At 44.4% G+C, this 20,532-nt stretch overlaps 1 protein-coding gene across 1 annotated transcript in view; it reads right to left on the bottom strand.

The window, feature by feature from the left end:
• Positions 1 to 20,532, bottom strand: part of LOC112068879 (GMP reductase 1) — a 49,948-nt gene that overhangs the window by 23,024 nt on the left and 6,392 nt on the right. Inside the window, exon 4 of the mRNA XM_024136095.2 lies at positions 19,208 to 19,637. Coding sequence (XP_023991863.1) covers positions 19,208 to 19,612 — 405 coding nt within the window. The 5' untranslated portion in view covers positions 19,613 to 19,637. The remainder of the gene's footprint in view (positions 1 to 19,207; positions 19,638 to 20,532) is intronic.

Below are 20,532 nucleotides of genomic sequence, written 5' to 3' on the forward strand. Positions count from 1 at the left end.
ACAAGAGAAAGAAAGAGAAGAGAGACAAAAAAGAAGAGCAAAAGAGAGAGAAGGAGAAGAGGAGAGGAAGAGCAAGGAAGAGCGAGAGAGAGAGAGAGAGAGAGAGAGAGAGAGAGAGAGAGAGAGAGAGAGAGAGAGAGAGAGAGAGAGAGAGAGAGAGAGAGAGAGAGTGTGTGTTTGGGGACTATGTGGATAATCCTTATTTTCCTCTTTAAAAATAGAAAATAACGTTTTTTAATGTGTTTATTACTTTCAAATGGACCATGTCCATAAGGATCAATCCCTGTTTTAACAACGCACAAAAATTGTACTTTAAGCATACTCACTTTGGCCACAAGGTGCCACAATAGCTTAAGAAATACAGCGGTGTGTGCTTCGATAGGCTACTGAACTTTGTGATACAGCTTAGCTTTTCCAGGTACTTTTCCAAGATTCAAAATCCAGGGTTGAAGTCCGGGTCAAACGCCTATCTCCTCTACATAAAACTGTAATAACCTCACAGTCATAACTGTGATAACCATGATAACCATGATAACTGTGATAACCTAAAGTAACTACATCATATACAGTATATAGCCAACTCATGATGGTAATAACCATCTGATCTTTCACCCCTTTTACAGTATAACTTTTTTACTGTACCTTATCATCAGGAGACACAGAGACACAGCACCACACTGCCCTGCCAAAAAGCAGAAATTTACAGTAAATCAGCAATATACAGTAAATCAGCAATATACAGTAAATCAGCAAATATAAGCCAGTCAGCCCATGTCTCAGTCAGCCCATGTCTCAGTCAGCCCATGTCTCAGTCAGCCCATGTCTCAGTCAGCCCATGGCTCAGTCAGCCCATGTCTCAGTCAGCCCATGTCTCAGTCAGCCCATGTCTCAGTCAGCCCATGTCTCAGTCAACCCATTGTCTCAGTCAGCCCATGTCTCAGTCAGCCCATTCCTCAGTCAGCCCATGGCTCAGTCAGCCCATGTCTCATACAAGCCAATGATAATAAGTGGGGCACTCTGTTTCAGAATGTACGCCATAAAAAAACTGTGTCAGTGTGTTGAAATTGCCTTCACGTCTGTCTCTGTGTGAGCTGTGTAATATAGGGGTGTTTTTATGTCACTGGAGAGATAGATAGATGATGTACACTACATGACCAAAAGTAGGTGGACACTTGCTTGTCGAACATCTCATTCCAAAATCATGGGCAGTAATATGGAGTTGGTCCTACCTTTGCTGCTGTAACTGTCACGCCCTGACCTTAGAGAGCCTTTTTATTTCTCTATTTGGTTAGGTTGGGGTGTGATTTGGGTGGGCATTCTAGTTTTTCTATTTCTTTGTTGGCCGGGTATGGTTCCCAAGCTGTCTATCGTTGTCTCTGATTGGGGATCATACTTAGGCAGCCTTTTTTCCACCTTTAGTTTGTGGGATCTTGTTTGTGTGTAGTTGCTTTCTGCACTGCATGTAGCTTTACGTTAGTTTTGTATTTTGTTGTTTTTTCGGTGTCATTTAAATAAAAGTAAGATGTACACCTACCACGCTGCACCTTGGTCCAATCCATCTCTAAACGAACGTAACAGTAACAGCCTCCACACTTCTGGGAAGACTTTCCACTAGATGTTGTAACATTGCTATGGAGACTTGCTTCCATTCAGCCACAAGAGCATTAGTGTCGTTGGGCACTGACGTTGGGCGATTAGGCCTGGCTCGCAGTCGGCAATCCAATTCATCCCAAAAGTGATGGGGTTGAGGTCAGGGCTCTGTGCAGACCAGCCAAGTTCTTCCACACTGATCTTGACAATCCATTTCTGTATGGACCTCGTTTTGTGCACAAGGCATTGTCATGCTGAAACAGGAAAGAGCCTTCCCCAATCTGTTGCCACAAAGTTGGAACCACATAATCGTCTAGAATGTCATTGGATGCTATAGCGTTAAGATTTGCCTTCACTGAAACTTAGGGGCCTAACCCCAACCATGAAAAACAGCCCCAGACCATTATTCCTCCACCAAACTTTACAGTTGGCACTATGCATTGGGGCAGGTAGCGTTCTCCTGGCATCCACCAAACCCAGATTCGTCAGTCGGACTAACAGATGGTGAAGCGTGATTTATCACTCCAGAGAACACGTTCCACTGCTCCAGAGTCCAATGGCGGCGAGCTTTACACCACTCCAGCTGACGCTTGGTATTGAGCATGGTGATCTTAGGCTTGTGTGCGGCTGCACGGCCATGGAAAACCATTCTATGAAGCTCCCGATGAATAGTTATTGTGCTGAAGTTGCTTCCAGAGGCAGTACGGTACTCGGTAGGGAGTGTTGCAACCGAGGACAGACGATTTTTACGTGTTACACGCTTCAGCACTCAGTGGTCCCGTTCTGTGAGCTTGTGTGGCTTCCCACTTCACGGCTGATCCGTTGTTGCTCCTAGACATTTCCACTTCAAAATAACATCACTTACAATTGACCGGGGCAGCTCTAGCAGGGCGGACATTTGACAAACTGACTTATTGGAAAGGTGGCATCCTATGACAGTGCCACGTTGAAAGTCACTGAGCTCCTCAGTACTGGCCATTCTAATGCTATTGTTTGTCTGTAGAGATTGCATGGCTGTGTGCTCGATTTCACACCTGTCAGCAACGGGTGCGGCTGAAATTGCCGAATCCACTCATTTGAAGGGTGTCCACATACTTTCGGCCATGTAGCGTATGTATAGTAGGTGAACGTGCACGTCCACCACTGCAAGTATGGCCACTATAGTGGAGGAGAGGGTGAACTTAAGTCACTTTTACCCACCTTTTTATTTTATGATTAGGGTTGTGACGTCCCTCCCACTCTGTCTGCTGGGATCTCCTGTTTGGTGGTCTGCTTGTTGCTGTAGGCCAGTGGGCAGAGCTGGGAGGATCGTCAGCTGATGTGGTGCACCTGGGCAGGCTTGGCCTGCAGGCTATAAAGGGAGGCCACATCAGCCAACACTCTCCCTCTTCCCTGACTGGCAGGCTGGCTTCCACCATCTTTGTTTTTTTAATCTGTTTTCACCATACAACACCCTCTCCACTCATCCACACACTGCGTACACTAATGATCCTACATACGTCCACAACTTATGTTACATTTTTGTATTTGTTCATATTTAGTTTAATAAGCGTGTTCCTTTTTACATGTAAGTCATGCATGGTCTCCCTTTGTTGTTACGAACTATGAGCCAGGTCGTAACAGGGTTGACCCGTCTATTACAATAGATGTGTGTTTTTGCCATCTATTTACCCATGGTGCTTAGGGTTTACCCAAGGTTTCTTTGCCACGTCATTCCTATGTATCACTGCAATAAATATCCAGTATAAGAAGCAGCCTAGTGTACTTTACAGAATGTACAACATATAAACCTGTGTCAGAAAGTTGAACAAGATGAGACTTCACGTGTGTGTGTGTGTGTGTATGTGTGTGTGTGCGTGTGTGTGTGCGTGCGTGCGTGCGTGCGTGCGTGCGTGCGTGCGTGCGTGCGTGCGTGCGACATCGGTGTGTGTGACACTGGAAAGATGTAGGTGGAAGTGCACTCGGTCATTGCTGGTTGTGGTTGTGTGTCTGTGTGTGTAACTACTGGGGAGTAGGTCAGTGCTGGTTGTGGTTGTGTGTCTGTGTGTGTAACTACTGGGGAGTAGGTCAGTGACAGACATCTTTAGTAAAGCCAAGTAGCTGAGAACAGAACAGATGGTTTGAATTGTTTGCGTGGAGAACATTTTATAGCCTTAGGTCTTTTTTCTCTTTTTCCCTCTAAACATTCTCCTGTCAGAGAACAACACAGAGGAGAGGCAGGCTTAGGCCATGAATGTGTCACTGACAGATGACTCATGGGTTGGGGGATCTATTTGATGGAAATGGCTATCTGCAAACTATGATGGACAACAACAACTACATCATCATGTATCATAAAAAAATGTAAATGCTGTGCAGATCCTTCCTGGCTCTATGCATTCCTGCAACCCATGTGAGCTCTTTACTCCCTCTTAAGCCATCTCCCCCTGTATTTCTCATCCATCTGTAAGAAGGCTAATTAATATACACATAGCTGTGGGAAGTAGGGGTGCTGAGGGTGCTAAATCAATAAAACATGATGTAGTCTAGTATGAACTAGGACTTCATATTCCTGTGTGAGTGGATAAAAATACTCCTCAGCACCCTCAACCCCTCCCCTCCCTCCTATCAACAGCACCCCCAACCCAAAACATTTTCCCGCGGCTATGAATGTACAGTATGTGTACGTGGGGAGGGCAACACTATCAGGAAATGAGAGGAAAGGGCTTCTAATTTGACTAATAAGCAATGGGGGGGGGGGGGGGGGGATGCCTCCTGGTATGAATTTATTATCTTTTGTAACAGCAACTCTAAGTCCATTTATTTTGTGTCATGCACTAAATGGGCCATAGTATGTCATTTCAGACATAAAGATGATACAAGACTTTAAGTAGGCCAGAAGGACGTGTACAATACATGGAAAGGAATGTTAGAGTTGTTTACTTAAACTAGTGCTGTTCCTTTTGCTGTAGGTCCCTCTCCTTCTGAGAACACACTTAAAAATACACTCTAAGAAGACAAGGGTGCTGCTAACAGATCTATAGTGCTAGTCCCCATAGGAATCCTTTATGGTTGTATGTAGAACCCTGCAAAATGTTCTACTTAGAACCTACTAAAGGTTATTCCTCTAACTCCCTGTAAATGTTCTACCTAGACCCCCTCATTAAAGTGTCTCCCATAATTATAAATCTAAGGGTTCTAAATGGAACCCTCATTGAATGGTAAGAACCCTTTATCTTTGATACAAAATGAGCATTCTAAATTGATGATTTTTTCAAACTAATAAGAAGAGACTGCACTCATCAAGGAGCTGGATGCAAATCAATGCATTACATTCACACTGAGACCTCCCCCACTCTCGCTCTGTTCTGCATGGGTCTGTAAACTGTAATGATTCCTAAGCCCTTGAAACCTATCTCTGCCTAGCCATGAGATTGGAGTGTCTGAAGATAATTTTGAGAAATAAAGTCAACAGAGATGAAGTTGCAACACGCTGGACGGGTATTTAAGATAATGACTCCAGCATGGATTAATAGATTAGACTTTCATTGGATCTCTAGTTTACCCCTCCTTTTTTCTTCTATCTCTCGCCATCCTGTTCTCTCCCTCTCGCCCTTTCTCTTTCTCTCTGTTTGTCATCCTCTCCCTCCTTCTCTCTCTGTTAACCTCTCCCTCCTTTCTCTCTGTGTTAACCTCTCCTCCTGTTCTCTCTGTTAACCTCTCCCTCCTTTCTCTCTGTTAACCTCTCCCTCCTGTTCTCTCTGTTAATTAACCCTTTCCTCCTGTTCTCTCTGTTTAACTTTCCCTCCTGTTCTCTGTGTTAACCCCTCCCTCCTGTTCTCTCTGTGTAACCTCTCCCTCCTTTCTTCTCTGTTAATCTTTCCCTCCTTTCTCTGTGTTAACCCCTCCCTCCTGTTCTCTCTGTATTAACTCCTCCTCCTGTTCTCTCTGTGTTAACTTTCCCTCCTGTCCCTCTGTGTTAACCTCTCCCTCCTGTTCTCTCTGTGTTAACCTCTCCTCCTGTCTCTCTGTGTAACCTCTCCCTCCTGTTTCTCTCGTGTTTAACCTCTCCCTCCTGTTCTCTCTGTGTTAACCCTCCCTCCTGTTCTCTCTGTTAACCTCTCCCTCCTTCTCTCTGTGTTAACCTCTCCTCCTGTTCTCTCCTGTGTTAACCTCTCCCTCCTGTTTCTCTGTGTTAATCTCTCCCTCCTGTTCTCTCTGTGTTAACCTCTCCCTCATGTTCTCTCGTGTAACCTTCCCCTCCTGTTTCTTCTGTGTTTAACCTCTCCCTCCTGTTCTCGGTGTTAATCTCTCCCTCTTGTTCTCTCTGTGTTAACCTCTCCTCTTGTTCTCTCTTGTTAACCTCTCCCTCCTGTTCTTTCTGTGTTAACCTCTCCCTCCTGTTCTCGGTGTTAATCTCTCCCTCTTGTTCTCTCGTGTTAACCTCTCCCTCTGTTCTCTCTGTTAACCTCTCCCTCCTGTACCTCTGTGTTAACTTCTCCCTCATATGTCATGCAGTACGTAATTCGTTATGTAACTTACTACAGTATATTGTTTTACTGTCAATTATGTAATGAGGGATTCATGCAATCGTATGATGATCTATTTCACTTAAATACATTTTGGACCAAAGAAGGAATAATGTTAGTCTTTTAATTTTTTTAAAGACAGATTAAGTCTAATGTTTAATTTTTTATTAACCTTTATTTAACCAGGTAGTCCAGTTGAGAACAAGTTCTCATTTACAACGGCAAGATAAAGCAAAACAGTGCGACAAAAACAACAACACAGAGTTACCATGGATAAACAAACGTACAGTCAATAACACAATAGAAAAATCTAAGCCATGAGATTGAGTGTCTGAAGATAACTTTGAGAATATAAAGTCAACAGAGATGAAGTTGAACACGCTGGACGGGTATTTAGATAATGACTCCAGCATGGATTAATAGATTAGACTTTCATTGATCTCTAGTTTACCCCTCCCTTTTTCTTTCTATCTCTCGCCATCCTGTTCTCTCCCTCTCGCTCTTCTCTCTTCTCTCTGTTTGTCATCCTCTCCCTCCTTTCTTTCTGTGTAACCTCTCCCTCTCGCTCTTCTCTTCTCTCTGTTTGTTCATCCTCTCCCTCCTGTTCTCTCTGTGTTAACGTTACTATTTATACACTTTTGTCATACATTATATATTTTCATTTCCACACATAATCCCCGTAACTTGATATAGTTTCACATTATTTTCTAACATATGACTAATATGTTTTGCCAGTGTGCTTTTGACCATATGACAGCTAGTATATATGCTGTTGCAGTGCACAGAGCAGAAAACCCTAAGTGGCCTACTTCTATTTTTATTTTTTATTTTATTTCACCTTTATTTAACCAGGTAGGCTAGTGAGAACAATTTCTCATTTGCAACTGCGACCTGCCAAGATAAAGCATAGCAGTGTAACAGACAACACAGAGTTACACATGGAGTAAACAATAAACCAGTCAATAACATGTAGAAAAAAAGAGAATCTATATACAATTGTGCAAACGGCATGAGGTAGGCAATAAATCGAATAATTACAATTTAGCAGATTAACACTGGAGTGATAAATCATCAGATGATCATGTGCAAGAAGAAGATACTGGTGTGCAAAAGAGCAGAAAAGTAAATAAATAAAAGCAGTATGGGGGTGAGGAGGTAAATTGGGTGGTAGTTTACAGATGGACTATGTACAGCTGCAGCGATCGGTTAGCTGCTCGGATAGCAGAATTTAAAGTTGTTGAGGGAGATAAAAGTCTCCAACTTCAGAGATTTTTGCAATTCGTTCCAGTCGCAGGCAGCAGAGAACTGAAGGAAAGGCGTCCAAATGAGGTTTTGGCTTTAGGATGATCAGTGAGATACACCTGCTGAGCGCCTGCTGAGGGTGGTGTAGCCATCGTGACCAGTGAACTAAATAAGGCGGCACTTTACCTAGCATAGCCTTGTAGATGATCTGGAGCCAGTGGTCTGACGACGAACATGTAGCGAGGGCCAGCCGACTAGGGCATACAGGTCGCAGTGTGGTCGTATAAATGCTTTAGTAACAAAACGAATGGCACTTGATAAAACTGCATCCAGTTGCTAGTAAGTATTGAAGCTATTTGTAGATGATGACATCGCCGAGTCGAAGATCGGTAGGATAGTTCAGTTTTACAGGGTAATTTCGCGGCGTATTGTTGAGTGAAGGAGGCTTTGTTGCCGGAATAGAAAGCCGATTCTTGATTTGATTTTGATTGGAGATGTTGATATGAGTCTGGAAGAGAGTTTGCAGTCTAGCCAGACACCTAGGTACTCTATAGATGTCCACATATTCTAGTCAGAACCGTCCAGGGGTTGATGCTAGTCGGGCGTGCGGGTGCAGGCAGCGCGAACGTTGAAAAGCATGCATTTGTTTTAACTAGTTTAAGAGCAAGTTGGAGCCACGAAGATGTTGTATGCATTGAAGCTCTTTGGAGGTTAGATAGCACAGTGTCCAAGGAAGGCCGGAAGTATTATAGAATGGTGTCGTCTGCGTAGAGGTGGATCAGGGAATCGCCCGCAGCAAGAGCAACATCATTGATGTATACAGAGAAAGAGTCGGCCCGAGAATTGAACCCTGTGTACCCCCATAGAGACTGCCAGAGGAGCCGGACACATGCCCTCGATTTGACACACTGAACTCTGTCTGCAAAGTAGTTGGTGAACCAGGCAAGGCAGTATTAGAAAAAACCGAGGCTACTGATCTGCCGATAAGAATATGTGATTGACAGAGTCGAAAGCCTGGCCAGGTCGATGAAGACGGTGCACAGTAATGTCTTTTATCGATGGCGGTTATGATATCGTTTAGTACCTTGAGCGTGGCTGAGGTGCACCCGTACCGGCTCGAAACCGGATTGCACCAGCGGAGAAAGTACGGTGGATTCGAGGATGGTCAGTGATCTGTTTGTTGACTTGGCTTTCGAAGACCTTAGATAGGCAGGGCAGGATGGATATAGGTCTGTAACAGTTTGGGTCCAGGGTGTCTCCCCCTTTGAGAGGGGATGACCGCGGCAGCTTTCCAATCCTTGGGATCTCAGATGATACGAAGGAGAGTTGAACAGCTGGTAATAGGGGTGCGACAATGGCGGCGGACAGTTTCAGAAATAGGGGTCCAGATTGTCAAGCCCAGCTGATTTGTATGGGTCCAGGTTTTCCAGCTCTTTCAGAACATCTGCTATCTGGATATGGGTAAAGGAGAAGCTGGGGAGGCTGGGCGAGTAGCAGCGGAGGGGGCGGGCTGTTGGCCAAGGTTGGAGTCGCCAGGAGGAAGGCATGGCCAGCCATTGAGAAATGTTTGTTGAATTTTCGATTATCACGGACTTATCAGTGGTGACCGTGTTACCTAGCCTCAGTGCAGTGGGCAGCTGGGAGGAGGTGCTCTTGTTTTCCATGGACTTTACAGTTCATCCAGAACTTTTTGGAGTTAGAGCTACAGGATGCAAATTCTGCTTGAAAAAAGCTGGCCTTTGCTTTCCTGACTGACTGCGTGTATTGGTTCCTGACTTCCCTGAACAGTTGCAATCGGCGGGGCTCTCGATGCCTATGCAGTTCGCCACAGGATGTTTTTTGTCTGGTCGAGGCAGTCAGGTCTGGAGTGAACCAAGGGCTATATCTGTTCTTGGTTCTGCATTTTTTGAACGGAGCATGCTTGTCTAATATGGTGAGGAAGTAACTTTTAAAGAATGACCAGGCATCCTCAACTGACGGGATGAGGTCAATATCCTTCCAGGTACCCGGGCCAGGTCGATTAGAAAGGCCTGCTCGCAGAAGTGTTTTAGGGAGCGTTTGACAGTGATGAGGGGTCGTCTGACCGCGGACCCGTGCGGATACAGGCAATGAGCAGTGATCGCTGAGATCTTGATTGAAGACAGCAGAGGGTATTTGGAGGGCAGGTTGTCAGATAATGTCTATTAGGTGCCCAGTTACGAATTAGGGTTGTACCTGTGGGTTCCTTGATGATTTGTTAGATTGAGGGCAGCTGGAGCTGAGGGGGTCGGATCAGGCGGCAACAGTGAGAGACTTATTTCTGAGAGATTAATTTTAAAATTAGAAGTTCGAACTGTTTTGGGCATAGACCTGGAAAGTATGACAGAACTTTGCAGCTATCTCTGCAGTAGATTGCAACTCCTCCCCTTTGCAGTTCATCTTGACGGAAAGTGTTATAGTTGGGCATGGAAATCCCAGAATTTTTGGTGGCCTTCCTAAGCCAGGATTCGGACACGGCAAGGACATCAGGTTGGCAGAGTGTGCTAAAGCGGTGAGTAAAGCAAACTTAGGGAGGAGCTTCTGATGTTGACATGCATGAGGCCAAGGCTTTTTCGATCACAGAAGTCAACAAATGAGGGTGACTGGGACATGCAGGGCCTGGGTTTTACCTCCACATCACCCGAAAACAGAGATAGTAGATGAGGTGCGGCTAAAGGCTATCAAAACTGGTCGCCTAGAGCGTTTTGTTACTGGCTGCCTCGGCCCCACAGCTGGACAGTGGAAACTGCACAACAAAAGGCAAAACCAACACTATGTTGTCTCTTATTGACCTCCATATAGACCAACACTATGTTGTCTCTTATTGACCTCCATATAGACCAACACTATGTTGCCTCCTGTGATCTCTATATACAGTGCCTTACAAAAGTATTCAACCCCTTTTGTTTTTGTTTCATTACAACCTCTAATTTAAATGATTTTTATTTGGATTTCATGTAATGGACATACACAAAATAGTCCAAATGGGTGAAGTGAAATTCAAAAAAAAACTTGTTCCAAAAATTCAAAAAAATAAAAAACGTAAAAGTGTGCATGTACAGTGGGGCAAAAAAATATTAGTCAGCCACCAATTGTGCAAGTTCTCCCACTTAAAAAGATGAGAGAGGCCTGTAATTTTCATCATAGGTACACTTCAACTATGACAGACAAAATGAGAAAAGAAAATCCAGAAAATCACATTGTAGGATTTTTAATGAATTTATTTGCAAAATATGGTGAAAATAAGTATTTGGTCAATAACAAAAGTTTATCTCAATACTTCGTTATATACCCTTTTGGCAATGACAGAGGTCAAACGTTTTCTGTAAGTCTTCACAAGGTTTTCACACACTGTTGCTTTATTTGGCCCATTCCTCAATGCAGATCCCTCTAGAGCAGTGATGTTTTGGGGCTGTTTCTGGGCAACACGGACTTTCAACTCCCTCCAAAGATTTTCTATGGGGTTAGATCTGGAGACTGGCTAGGCCACTCCAGGACCTTGAAAGTGCAAGTGCTTCTTACGAAGCCACTCCTTCGTTCCCGGGCGGTGTGTTTTGATCATTTCATGCTGAAAGACCCAGCCACGTTTCATCTTCAATGCCCTTGCATGGAAAGAGTTTTCACTCAAAATCTCACGATACATGGCCCCATTCATTCTTTCCTTTACACGGATCAGTCGTCCTGGCCCTTTGCAGAAAAACAGCCCCAAAGCATGATGTTCCACCCCCATGCTTCACAGTAGGTATGGTGTTCTTTGGATGCAACTCAGCATTCTTTCCCAAACACGACGAGTTGAGTTTTTACCAAAAAGTTCTATTTTGGTTTCATCTGACCATATGACATTCTCCCAATCTTCTTCTGGATCATCAAATGCTCTCTAGCAAACTTCAGACGGACCTGGACATGTACTGGCTTAAGCAGGGGACACGTCTGGCACTGCAGGATTTGAGTCCCGGCGCGTAGTGTGTTACTGATGGTAGGCTTTGTTACTTTGGTCCCAGCTCTCTGCAGGTCATTCACTAGTTCCCCCCGGTGTGGTTCTGGATTTTTGCTCACCGTTCTTGTGATCATTTTGACCCCACGGGGTGAGATCTTGCGTGGAGCCCCAGATCGAGGGGAATTATCAGTGGTCTTGTATGTCTTCCATTTCCTAATAATTGCTCCCACAGTTGATTTCTTCAAACCAAGCTGCTTACCTATTGCAGATTCAGTTTTCCCAGCCTGGTGCAGGTCTACAATTTGTTTTCTGGTGTCCTTTGACAGCTCTTTGGTCTTGCCATAGTGGAGTTTGGAGTGTGACTGTTTGAGGTTGTGGACAGGTGTCTTTTATACTGATAACAAGTTCAAACGGGCCATTAATACAGGTAACGAGTGGAGGACAAGGAGCCTCTTAAAGAAGAAGTTACAGTCTGTGAGAGCCAGAAATCTTGCTTGTTTGTAGGTGACCAAATACTTATTTTCCACCATAATTTGCAAATAAATTCATAAAAAATCCTACAATGTGATTTTCTGGATTTTCTATGATGAAAATTACAGGCCTCTCTCATCTTTTTAAGTGGGAGAACTTGCACAATTGGTGGCTGACTAAATACTTTTTTGCCCCACTGTATATGTATTCACCCCCTTTGCTATAAAGCCCCTAAATAAGATCTGGTGCAACCAATTACAGAAGTTACATAATTAGTTAAATAAAGTCCACCTGTGTGCAATCTAAGTGTCACATGATCTGTCACATGCTCTCAGTATATATACACATCTGTTCTGAAAGGCCCCAGAGTCTGCAACATCACTAAGCAAGGGGCACCACCAAGCAAGCGGCACTATGAAGACCAAGGAGCTCTCCAAACAGGTCAGGGACAAAGTTGTGGAGAAGTACAGATCAGGGTTGGGTTATAAAAAAAGATCCAAAACTGAACATTACCATTACATCCATTATTAAAAAATAGAAAAAATATGGCACCACAACAAACCTGCCAAGAGAGGGCTGCCCACCAAAACTCACAGATCAGGCAATGAGGGCATTAATCAGAGAGGCAACAAAGAGACCAAAGATAACCCTGAAGGAGCTGCAAAGCTCCACAGCGGAGATTGGAGTATCTGTCCATAGGACCACTTTAAGTCGTACACGGCACAGAGCTGGGCTTTACAGAAGAGTGGCCAGAAAAAAGCCATTAATTAAAGAAGAAAATAAGCAAACACGTTTGGTGTTCGCCAAAAGGCATGTGGGAGACTCCCCAAACATACGGAAGAAGGTACTCTGGTCAGATGAGATTAAAATTGAGCTTTTTGGCCATCAAGGGGAAGGCTATGTCTGGCGCAAACCCAACACCTCTCATCACCCCAAGGACACCATCCCCACAGTGAGGATGTTTTTCCATCGGAAGGGACTGGGAAACTGGTCAGAATTGAAGGATGGTGCTAAATACAGGGAAATTCTTGAGGGAAACCTATTTCAGTCTTCCAGAGATTTGAGACTGGGACATAGGTTCACCTTCCAGCAGGACAATGACCCTAAGCATACTGCTAAAGAAAAACTTGAGTGGTTTAAGGGGAAACATTTAAATGTATTGGAATGGCCTAGTCAAAGCCCAGACCTCAAGCCAATTGAGAATCTGTGGTATGACAACGATTGCTGTACACCAACGGAACCCATCCAACTTGAAGGAGCTGGAGCAGTTTTGCCTTGAAGAATGGGCAAAAATCCCAGTGGCTAGATGTGCCAAGCTTATAGAGACATACCCCAAGAGACTTGCAGCTGTAATTGCTGCAAAAGGTGGCTCTACAAAGTATTGACTTTGGGTGGGTGGGGGGGGGTGAATAGTTTTGCACGCTCAAGTACTGTTTTGTCTTATCAATTAAAAATATTTTGCATCTTCAAAGTGGTAGGCTTGTTGGGTAAATCAAATGATACAAACCCCTAAAAAAATCTATTTTAATTCCAGGTTGTAAGGTAACAAAATAGGAAAAATGCCAAGGGGGGTGAATACTTTCGCAAGCCACTGTAGACTAACACTATGTTGCTTGTACTGAGGAAGATCAGGGTTAAAACCATAATCTGCAATTTGTTTGGTAGCCAAATGTTTTTTCAGCCCCACCACTTGGTTTGAAGTCATATTCTTCAAGAATCAAAATGGGCATTTATAAATCATTAATTGAAAAGGACCATTGAACAGCTGTAAATATTGCAGATTGTGCCTTTAAAGCCGTCGACGCACTAGACATTCAGGTGGCGAAATAAAGGCACCGTTTTCTGTGTGACAGCAAGGCAGCACGTTAAAGGCTTTTGGTAAAGAAAGGTTTAGGGGTTCTCTGTCGATGAGCAGCAATCACCTCAGTCTTCCTGAACCCTCCCTCTGTTCCAGCAGTCACCAGTGCCCTTGGAATCTAACAGCATTGATTTTGTCTGACTGTGTGTGGCGTGTACACAGATAGGGATCAATACTCTGCAATGGTCTATGGTGTCACCTCCCCTCGATCTTCAAACTATTATCACAGTGAAGCAAACTTATCCTAAAATAAATCAATACTAATTGCACTGTACCGTTAGTGCAATTTGAACACATGCATTCTGATACAAGATCAGTACACAGAAACCATAATGGATTTACTACTTAAAATGACAGGCAAAAAAAGCATTAAATATTAAATAATATATAAGTATAAATAATATATTTAATGATTTAAATATTAAATCATTAAATAAGGTGGCATACCAGATCAGGCATTAACTTTTAACCCTATGAGCCTCCATCAATCTTTAGTAACGAGACGCTCAGTCATCTACCCCCATATCTTTATCTGACCTTTCAGTTGTGACTGTCCCCATTGAGAATGAGATAAGGTGAGTGAGGTGAAAGGTGGTAACTTGAACAGTCAAAGCCAATCAAATCAATGAACACATTTCCCCCCCAAAAAATACAATTTAAAAAACTCAAATGCTTGTTTAAAAAAAAAATACTTTATTAATACTTTACTAGTTCAAAGAAATACAATATAAAAGACAGTTATTTCTACATTTGCAGAGCATAGTTTTTGCTTCAGAAAACAGAAACAAATCCTACTTGAACAAAGTGATCAAATAATCAATCCCCTGCAGTGACTATGTGCCAAATGGTGTCAGCAATAAAACAACATATTCCTCATCTTTAAAACAAAGAAAGTCTGTGCAAAGAAAGAATGCATATCAAAACACAATGTCGTTGTCTCAAATGGCACCCTATTCCTAAACAGTGCACTAATTTCGACCAGAGTTCTATGGGCTCTGGTCAAAAGTAGTGCACTGCATAGGGAATAGGGTGCCACTTGAGACACAAGCCAGTGTTGCTACATTAAGGCAAAACCCTATGGATAAAACACTGGCGAAATTTCCTTGATAAAGTGACAGTGTATTCATTCGTCCACCCCCCCAACAAACTAAAAAAAAACTAAAAAAGCAGCTCGTATTGCACTGACAGATCGACTAGTAAGTACCCTTTAATAATAAAATCATAAGGAACTCCCTAGTTGACCACATAGAACAGAAGTTGAGGAAGCACACACACACCGCTACACAGTAGAGGCTGAAAAACAGTAGCCTGGTCCCAGAACTGTTTGTGCTGTATAGCTAACTCCTACAATCTGGGTTAATTATACAACACAAGCCGATCTGGGATCAGGTTAAAAAAACAGCCTTACTAATAAATAATCACAGATCACTTATTGAGTAAAAGAATACAGAGAGCATCTTATTTTGGGGCCTCCATTTGTGAAGGTTCTGTTATGGGATAGAATGCTGAATGTCTGGAGCTCATAGAGTTCTGTATGAATCTGGTAGAGTGGAGTTACTTTATATGACCCATTGGGAATGGACTAGGAGATTCAACCATTTATCTTTCCCTGTCAGAGTTCTGGTTTGGTTCCAGAACCCTGGCACTCATATACACATTGATACCGGGCTTATCGTCAAGACTTCCCCTTGGCTGCATCCCAAATTGCAACTTTCCCTGCAAAGTGCACTACTGGTCAAAAGTGGTGCACTACTGTACATAGGGAATAGGGTGCCTTTTGGGACATTGCTTCTCTAAAATCAGAATGCAGTGCTGTACCAGGGCCAGATTCCTACCCCCAAATAACTTTTCATTGGCATGGAAACAGAACAAAAAAAATGCATTTCACTCCATTAGAACCATAAAATGAAATTCTAAAAGCTTAAAATGCAAATATACTTATAAAACAACTAAACGATTATGTACGTTGCCTACTATTCTCCTAAAACACAGAATTCCCTCATATTGTACAAGCGTTGCAGGTTATGAGCCCAATAGATAATTCACATTCTGTACACGGATATGGAGCAAAAAACAAACAAAAGCACAATCCAAATGAAATAAATCAGATCACACCGCTACTGCTGATCAAAATCAACAGCTGCAGTTCAATTAAGAAAATATAATAGGCAATAACCCTAAAATTAAAATGGAGGGGTGGAAATTCAAAATCCCAAATCCATCATTGGTTTAAAAAAATAAATATCGACAGTGGAAAAATACCACTGTCAGAATGGTAAGGTGATAAACAAACAAAGAAACCGTGGTGTTGGGACTGGACTGTGTCTGGAATGGCATCATATTCCCTAATTAGTGCATTACTGTGGACAGCACTATGTAGGGTGCCAGGGTGCTATTTGGGACGCAGTCTGGAAGTGGTTTACGTCTCAGTCTGGTAGATCTTGTTGGAGTCGTGGTGGTTGTTGGTGTTGATATTGGAGTGGTCCTTGGTGTGGCATGTATATGCTAGCCCACCTATAGCTCTGTGGACGGGGCTGCTGTCGTCGTCGTGGGAGGTGTTGCTGAGGTTTAGGAGACTGGTGCAGGTGGGCAGGTAGACATGCTGCACGTGTTCCACCTCAGATCGACACACCGGACACAACTGGGGAGAGATAATTGAATGTCAACATAAGACTAGCTGTCACTTGTTAAGTTACAGATATGGAACACGTCAAATATATCAAAGAGCGCATCAAAGAACGTAAAGACATGGCTGTCAGTGGTTTGTTAAAGCAGTGGCTCTGTTACTACGGTCTTTGGACCACTGTGTGCTACAAGTACTGCACATGCAGATCCACACACCGCTTCAAAGGGTTCACACACCGCTTCAAAGGGTTCACACACCGCTTCAAAGGGTTCACACACCGCTTCAAAGGGTTCACACACCGCTTCAAAGGGTTCACACACCGCTTCAAAGGGTTCACACACCACCCTATTTACCAGTGGAGGCTGTTGAGGGGAGGACGGCTCATAGTAATGGCTGGAATGGAGTCAACCACATGAAACCATGTATTTGATACCATTCCATTTACACCAATATTATGAGCTGTCCTCCCCTCAGCAGCCTCCACTGGCATTTACAGTGTTTTGGTTGTTCACGTGTGAGTCAAACTCATTCCATAAAAACATAAATACCCACCACAAGCCCTGGGCTGCAGAATGAACCAGGCAGCCAGAGTCTCAGAGTAATGGTCGTTGTATGAAGAAGGTGTGGACCAAAGCGCAGCGTGGGAAGTGTTCCGTTTTTTAAAATAAATAATCATGAACAGTGAGACAAAATAACAAAATGTAACAACACGAAACAGTTATGTCTGGTGAAGACACAAAAACAACTACCCACAAAAACCATGTGGGAAAAAGCTACCTAAGTATGGTTCTCAATCAGAGACAACGATAGACAGCTGCCTCTGATTGAGAACCACACCCGGCCAAACAACAAAGAAATACAAAACATAGAAAATGAACAATGCCCACCCAAATCACACTCTGACCAAACCAAAATAGAGACATAAAAAGCTCTCTACGGTCAGGGCGTGACAGTAGCCCCCCCCCCCCCCCCTCCCCCCAAAGGTGCACCTGAACCTATAGGGGAGGGTCTGGGTGGGCATTTCACCGCGGTGGCGGCTCTGGTGCGGGACGTAGACCCGGCTCCACCTCTAGCTTGGCCCACTTAGGTGGCACCTCTAGAGCGGGCACCCTCGTTGCGGGGGCCGGACTGGGCACTCTCGTTGGAGGCTCCGGGCTGGAGGCAGGCACAGGACTCACCGGGCTGGGGAGACACACAGGAGACCTGGCTCTAGGAGCAGGCACAGGACTCACCAGGCTGGGGAGACATACAGGGGTTCTCTTCCTTGGCGGAGGCACCGGATACACCGGGCCGTGGAGGCGCACTGGCGGTCTCGAGCGCAGAGCTAGCACCACCCGTTCTGGCTGGATGCCCACTTCCACCTGGCAAATGCGGGACGCTGGCACCAAGCACACCGGCCTGTGAATGCTCGGCCAAGACACAGTGCACATCACCCCATAACCCCATGCTCGCCACAGTAAGCACGGGGAGTTGGCTCAGGTCTCCAACCTGACTCTGCCACACTCCCCGTGTGCCCCCAAAAAACATTTTTGGAGGCTGCCTCTCGTGCTTCCTTGCCAGCCGTGTTCCCTCATACCGCTGGTTCCCTTTTCCTGCTGCCTCCGCTCTCCTGGCTGCCTCCACCTGTTCCCATGGGAGGCGATCCCTTCCAGCCAGGATCTCCTCCCATGTGTAGGATCCCTTGCAGTCCAGGATGTTCTCCCATGTCCAGTCCTCTCTTCCACGCTGCTTGGTCCCTTGGTGGTGGGTAGTTCTGTAACGGTCGTCGTATGAAGAAGGTGTGGACCAAAGCGCAGCGTGGGAAGTGTTCATGCTTATTTATTTAATAAACTGAACACTGAGACAAGATAACAAAATGTAACAACACGAAACAGTTCTGTCTGCTGAAGACACAAAAACAGAAAACAACTACCCACAAAAGCCATGTGGGAAAAAGCTACCTAAGTATGGTTCTCAATCAGAGACAACGATGCCTCTGATTGAGAACCACACCCGGACAAACAACAAAGAAATACAAAACATAGAAAATGAACATAGAATGCCCAGCCAAATCACACCCTGACCAAACCAAAATAGAGACATAAAAAGCTCTCTACAGTTAGGGCGTGACACTCAGAATCATATTTAAGACATCCAGAACAGACTAATTATACTAACCAGTCTGTCAGTGACAGTGAAGAGTAGTGGAATAACACGGCAATTTAATTTAACCAGTCAATTGTATTATAGCCGTGTAAAAGCCTGTTAACCAACCCGGGACCACTAGATGGAATTATCCACGATACACTGTTCAGAAAAGGCTAAGGGGGTGGCCATGTTGGAATGATTTCTCTCTCCCCGGAATGTTCTCCCTGCGTGTCAGTTCTCTCCTCTCACTTTGTTTAGGTCCAGCCACACAAAACGACACATTTCCCTGTGGATTTAGTGGAATAGACATTTGCTGGCCTGCTGCCGGCAGCTTTAATCCACAGCCGCTAATTCACCATCTGCGACGGCAGTTCAAGCAAAATTTAGGAGATTAGTGGGAGGGCCAATCAGGTGAGCTGAACCCATACATGAGCAAAATACTGGATCGGTTTTTAAAAATCATAAAATGGATATGAGAGAAAGAGAGGTTACTGCTCAGAGGGAGAGTGACTCAGGAGAAAAGAAGTATTCTCCTTGAATCTGTGCTCTGCCACTCATGGTATTACACAGCTAGAACCCTAGAGTGTGCTTGTTGTGTTGTGCCAAGGACTACCAGAAAAGAAAGACATTAAACCTAACGAGACAGCTTTCGTATTCTGGGGGTAGATGGTAGTGGTGGCATCCAAATGTCGACTTGACCAAAAACCATCAAAAAAATCTGTGCATAGGTTAGTGTTCATTGACTAGTAGTTGTTTCTCAATTTGACCAAAACCAACATGCACAACATTCAATCATTTACAAGCATTCACTTTCGTCTCAGTCTCCTCACCGGTAGTTGGTTGGCGCAGGTCTGGCAGCACACCATGTGTCCACAGGGGCAGAAGGCAGCGTCCATCTCCTCTTCACAGCACAGCATACACAGCAGAGCCTCTCTGAGCTTCTCTAGTCTCTCCAGCAGTGCCCTGCTCTGCTGGCAGCTGCCACAATCCTCCCCCATCCCCTCCCCCTGGCCACGAAGGGGACTGTGCCCCGATGGCGTCCTCTCGCCGCCCGTCCCCGCCGCACGTGCCACCAGGTCCACGATGCCGGCGTTGTAGAGTGCCCGGCGTGCGTAGTCGTAGACCTCCTTGGAGGTGCGTCGGATGTCGAAGACGTACTTCTTGCCCAGGTTTATGTTCTCGTTGAGGAAGAGAGACGCCAGGTGGCCCTTGAAGTCACGGCTGTACTGCATCATCACAGCGTTGGTCACTGTGTCACACCTGGAGGAGAAAGCGAGACGTTATTAACAAAGAAGTCAATCTAACTTTTCTTCATCGGTCAATTGAATGTTGGACAATTTTTTTTATCAAATGATTTCTCAATTCTCCACTTTGACTCAACCTTTTCATGGGATTGATCGTGTTTAATAGCAGTAAAGGACTAGAAATCCTCTAAATCTGATCCAGAAACAGTTACTACACTAAGCTCAAGTACAGAACAAGCCCATCTGCACAACCTGGGGAAGACATGGTGAAAAATTCTGAACCCCCCCACACACACACTAGAGAGGTCATCTTTGTGACTATTATAACCCAGCTGTGAACAATCTCATTGCTCTGCAGTAGGCCAATTTAAATGGCTGACCTTCATTTTCCCAGGAAGAATAAAGCACTTTTTCATTAATATCAACACTATTACAGTCTATGGCTTTACCAATCACTTCATACCAAGAACATGTAAAAGGAATTGGTATATAGTGGCTTCAACAAACTTCCTCCTTAAGGACCATAGCATAGTCTCAGTGAATGTGTACAACTGTAATTCAGGATGCATACTCAGCGAGCAGCACTCCATGTTAAACAGAAAAAAATGTTGAGTGAAAGTGATTTGAGAGAACCTGACCTATCAGGACTTCTAAATGGGGAAGTGAAATGCTTGACTGCCCCCCTCGGCAGTAGAACGCTACAGTGCTCTAGGAGCATTCGTGTATTCTGTGGGCCGTAAAGTCAGCTGAATAAGTGACAGAAATACCATTTAGAGAGGATGCTCCAGTTGGTAGTGTAAATAAACGTGTTGTCAATACATTAGTGTTACAGTGCAGCCCATGGGTGGTTGTCAGTGTTTGTGGCTCTATACTATACTCAGAAGCACTCCTTTCAACCCTACTATATAGTT

The sequence above is a fragment of the Salvelinus sp. IW2-2015 genome, unplaced genomic scaffold, assembly GCF_002910315.2.
Source record: "Salvelinus sp. IW2-2015 unplaced genomic scaffold, ASM291031v2 Un_scaffold778, whole genome shotgun sequence".
Taxonomy (NCBI): Eukaryota; Metazoa; Chordata; class Actinopteri; order Salmoniformes; family Salmonidae; genus Salvelinus; species Salvelinus sp. IW2-2015.